We start from the raw sequence: 5,307 nt of genomic DNA, 5'->3' as shown, positions 1-5,307 counted from the left end.
AGTGGTTGGGAGTCCGCCTGCCGATGCAGGGGACACGGGTTTGTGCCCTGGTCCGGGAGGATCCCACATGCCGCGGAGCGGCTGGGCCCGTGAGCCATGGCCGCTGGGCCTGGGCGTCCGGAGCCTGTGCTCCGCAGCGGGAGGGGCCACAACGGTGAGAGGCCCGCGTACCACAAAAAAAAAAAACAAAAAAAAAAAAAACTAATTTTAAGAGGTCAGCATTACCTCGATACCAAAATCAGACAAGGATGCCACAACAAAAGAAAATTACAGGCCAATACCCCTGATGAATATGGATGCAAAAATCCTCAACAAAATATTAGCAAACTGGATTCATCAATACATGAAAAGAATCATACACCATAATCCAGTGGGATTTATTCCAGTGATGCAAGGATGGTTCAACATCTGCAAATCAATGTTATATACCACATTAACAAAATGAAGGATAAAAACCATATGATTATCTCATTAGATGCAGAAAAAGCATTTAAGAAAATTCAACATTTATGATAAAAATTCTCTGCAAAGTGGGTACAGAAGGAATGTACCTCAACATAATAGAGGCCATATATGACAAGCCCACAGCTAACATCATACTCAACAGTGAAAAGCTGAAAGCTTTTCCTGTAAAATCAGGAACAAGACAAGGATGCCCATTCTCACCACTTTTATTCAACACAGTATTGGAAGTCCTAGCCAGAACAATTCGGCAAGAAAAAGAAATAGGGGCTTCCCTGGTGGCGCAGTGGTTGAGAATCTGCCTGCTAATGCAGGGGACACGGGTTCGAGCCCTGGTCTGGGAGGATCCCACATGCTGTGGCGCAACTAGGCCCGTGAGCCACAACTACTGAGCCTGCGCGTCTGGAGCCTGTGCTCCGCAACGAGAGGCCGTGACAGTGAGAGGTCCGCGCACCGCAATGAAGAGTGGCCCCCGCTTGCCACAACTAGAGAAAGCCCTCGCACAGAAACGAAGACCCAACACAGCAAAAATAAATAAATTAATAAACTCTACCCTCAACATCTTCTAAAAAAAGAAATAAAAGGCATCCAAATTAGAGAGAAAGAAGTAAAATTGTCAGTATTTGCAAATAACATGGTGTTATATATAGAAAACCCTACAGACTCCACAAACTGTTAGAACTAATAAACAAATTCAGTAAAGTTTCAGGATACAAAATCAATATACAAAAATCTACTGCGTTTCTATACACTAATAACAAACTATCACAAAGAGAAATTAAGAAACCAATCCCATTTACAATTGCATGAAAGAGAATAAAATACCTAGGAAAAAATTTAACCGAGTAGGTAATGGACCTGTACACTGAAAACTATAAGACACTAATGTAAGGAATTAAAGAAGACACAAATAAATGGAAAAATATTCTGTGATCACGAATTAGAAGAACATTGTTAAAATATCCACACCATCCAAAGCAATCTACAGAGTCCATGCAATCACTATAAAAATTCCAATGGTATTTTTCACAGAAATTGAACAAATGATCCTAAAACTTGTATGGAATCACAAAAGTCCCTGAGTAGCCAAAGCAATCTTGAGAAATAAAAACAAAGCTGGAGGCATCACACTTTCTAAATTTAAACTATAATTACAGAGCTATAGTAATCAAAACAGTATGGTATTGGCATAAAAACAGACAAATATATCAACAGAACAGAACAGAGAGCCCAGAAACCACACACGTATGGTCAATTAATTTATGACAAAGAAGCCAAGAATATACAATGGGGGAAAGAACAGTCTCTTCAATAAATGCAGATGGGAAAACCGGACAGCCGTATGTAACAGAATGAAACTGAACCGCTATCTTACACCATACACAAAGCATTAATTCAAAATGGGGTAAAGACTTAATAGTACCTAATGTAAGACCTGAAACCATAAAACATCTAAAAAAAAATAGGTGGTAAAGTCCTTGACTTAAGTCTTGGCTATGATTTTTGGGATTGACACCAAAAGCAGAGACAACAAAAGCAAAAATAAACAAGTGGGACTATATCAAACTAAGATGCTTCTGCACAGCAAACAAAACCATCAACAAAATGAAAAGGCAACCTATTGAATGGGAGAAAATATCTGCAAATCATATATCTGTTAAGGGGTTAGTATCCAAATTATATAAAGAAGTCATATAACTCAATAGCAAGAAAACCAGTAATTTCATTTAAAAAATAGGCACAGAATCTGAATAGACATTTTCCCAAAGAAGACATACAAAGACATATGAAAAGTGTTCAACATCACTAATCATCAGGAAAATGCAAATCAGAGACACAATGAGATATCACCTCCTGTTAGAATGGCTATTATCAAAAAGACAAAAAACAAGTCTTGGGAAAGGTAGGAAGAGAAGGGAATCCTTGTGCTCTCTGGGTGAGAATGTAAATTGGTGCGGCCACTATGGAAAAGAGTATGGAGGTTCCTCAAGATAGACCTACCGTATGATACAGCAATTCCACCCCTGGGTATTTATTCCAGCCCCCCTCCAAATGAAAACACTAAGTTGAAAAGATATATATATATATATATATATATATACACACTGCCATGTTCAGTCCAGCATTATGTACAATAGCCAAGATATGGAATCTAGGTGGCCTTTGATGAGTGAATGGATAAAGATGTGACACTGAGACACACATGCGCGCGCACACACACACACACACAGTGCGGTATTGCTCAGCCATTAAAAAAGAAAAAGAAATCTTGCCATTTGTGACAACAGGAATGGACCTTGAGTGCATTATGCTAAGTGAAATAAGTCAGAGGAAGAAAAATACTGTACGATGTCACTTTTATGTGGAATCAAAAGAAAAAACTGAGCTCACAGATAGGCGGCTGCCAAATGTGGAGAAGCTGGGGCGGGGCGGGGGCGGTGGGTGAAAAGCATGAAGAGGACGAAAGGTACAAACTTTCAGTTATACAATAAATAAGTCAGGGGATGTAATGTACAGACTGGCGACTATAGTTAATACTGTACTGCATACTTAAAAGTTACTAAGAGAGCGGCCGACCCGTCAGCAGCTGGCGGCGGTCTCGAGGGGCGGCGCCATGCTGCTCCCTGAGAGCTGGTCCCGCGGCCAGGCAGGTAGCTGGCCTGAGGGCGCGGCGCCATGAAGCTGTACAGCCTCAGCGTCCCATACAAAGGCGATGCCAAGGTGGTGCTGCTCAAAGCCGCGTACGACGTGTCCTCCTTCAGCTTCTTCCAGAGGTCCAGCGTTCAGGAATTCATAACCTTCACAAGTCAACTGATTGTGGAGTGCTCCTCAAAAGGAATCAGAGCTTCTGTCAAAGAACAATAATATCTGTGCCATGTCTAAGCGAGAAACGACAGTCTGGTGGGAGTGGTCATTGCTGACAGTGAATACCCATCCCGGGTGGCGTTTACCTTGCTGGAGAAGGTACTAGACGAATTCTCCAAGCAGGTTGAAAGGACAGACCGGCCAGTTGGATCCCCCAATACCATCCAGTACGCAGGCCTGGACGGTCACCTCAGTAGATACCAGAACCCCCAAGAAGCTGACCCAATGACTAAGGTGCAGGCTGAACTAGATGAGACCAGAATCATCCTGCACAACACCGCGGAGTCTTTGTTAGAGCGAGGCGAGAAGCTAGATGACCTGGTGTCCAAATCCAAAGTGCTGGGAATACAGTCTAAAGCCTTCTATAAAATGGCCTGGAAACAAAACTCATGCTGTGCAATCATGTGACAGCAGCTGGCAGAGGCCCCCGAGCTGGACCGTCACCGTCATTCACATTGCAACTGCAGCCCCCAGGAAGCAGAGCCGCTGTGGAACGACCCAAGTGGGACTCAACTTTGGCTTTGGAGCTCCTGGGAGGAACCGAAGGGTGGAAGGGACCTGGCGGTGGGGAACGTTCAAATTCACATGGCTACTAATTTGAGGCCCCCTAAAAGTGTATTTTTGGGGCTAAATGAAACCATAAAGCTCAGTGACTCCCGTTTAAAAAAAAAAGTTACCAGCAGAATAAATTTTAAAAGTTCTCATCACAAGAAAGAAAAATTTTGTAACTGTGTAGTGTTGGATGTTAACTAGGCTTATTTTGCCAGTATACACAATTATCAAATCATTACGCTGTATGCCTGAAACTAATATAAAGTTTCACATCAATTATACCTCAATAAATAAAAGGAATGACCTTTGCCTCTTTTAAAATTAAGTTTTATACACTATGCTTATGTAATAAAACAGATTCCATAGTCCTTCTCCTACCGATTTTGTCACTTAAAAAGATGCTCAAGATTAGAAGATAATTCAGTAAAGAGACTTTTTTTGGTGGGGGAGGTTTCTTGTAAATTCAAGTCAGGAAAAGCTACGAATGAGGGCAGAAATCAGTTGTGATAAATTAAAGGAATAACTAGTACCTACCTGCCAAGAGCAAAAAGAAAAAAACCCCAGAGATAAGACACTGATAACACAAGCCAAACTATGACCATAAATAAAGTTTTCCTGGCACACAACTACACTCATTCACTCAAATATTGTCTGTGTCTGCTGTGGTGCCAGGACAGAATTGATTACAGTTGCGATGGAGACCATATGGCCCCCAAAGCCACAAGTATTTACCATGTGGCCCTTCACAGAAAAAGTTCACTGATTTCTGTCACAGGTTGGGGGTTTGTTTAATAAATGTTAATGGTTTGTAAAGGCTCCTGTAAGAATCAAACACATAAAAATTACATACCAGCAGCAGACTCTTCCTTAACAGAAGAATGTGGTTTTTCACACCATTACTGAAATAACTGTATCCTAAGCAAACACTCACCTTGGCCATCAACTTTTTTCTCGGGGAAGTACCCATAGCACTTATAGCTTAGAGCAGTATAACTCCCCAGTATTCCTTTTAAGATAAACTAGTCGCAAAATATACTTCTAGGCCACACATGTAGTCACTTAAAACACCATTTATAAGCTTCCAGTTGTGGAGGTCAAAAGTACGAATGGACAAATGGACGGCTCAGCTGGGTCTCTGCTCAGGGTCTCGTGAAGGCCGAAATCGAGGTGTGGCTACGCTTGGCTCTTATCTGGAGGCTCTGGGAAAAAACCTGCTTCCAAGATCATTTAGGCTGCTGATAGTATCCAGGTCCTTGCATGAGGTTCCCATTTTCTTACTGTCTGTCAGCTGGGGCCACTCCATGCTCTTAAAGGCCACCTGTATTCATGTGGCCCCTCTGTCTTCAAAGCCAACAGCAGCATGTCCTTCTCACGCTTCAAATCTCTCTGACTTCCACTTCTGCCACCAGCCAGAGAAAACTCTTTGCT

At 42.1% G+C, this 5,307-nt stretch overlaps 1 protein-coding gene across 1 annotated transcript; it reads left to right on the top strand.

The window, feature by feature from the left end:
- Positions 1-3,138: 3,138 nt before the first annotated feature.
- On the top strand, positions 3,139-3,735 carry LOC307056012 (synaptobrevin homolog YKT6-like; the record flags this gene model as incomplete). Its single annotated transcript, XM_079708392.1, is given in 3 exon segments — positions 3,139-3,324; positions 3,328-3,342; positions 3,346-3,735. Coding segments are annotated over 3 exon segments (591 nt in total).
- Positions 3,736-5,307: the final 1,572 nt, after the last annotated feature.

Source organism: Hyperoodon ampullatus, assembly GCF_949752795.1.
Source record: "Hyperoodon ampullatus genome assembly, chromosome: 7".
Lineage (NCBI taxonomy): Eukaryota > Metazoa > Chordata > Mammalia > Artiodactyla > Ziphiidae > Hyperoodon > Hyperoodon ampullatus.
Note: the sequence above shows the minus strand (reverse complement) of the source record. Positions and strands in the feature narration are given on the sequence as shown.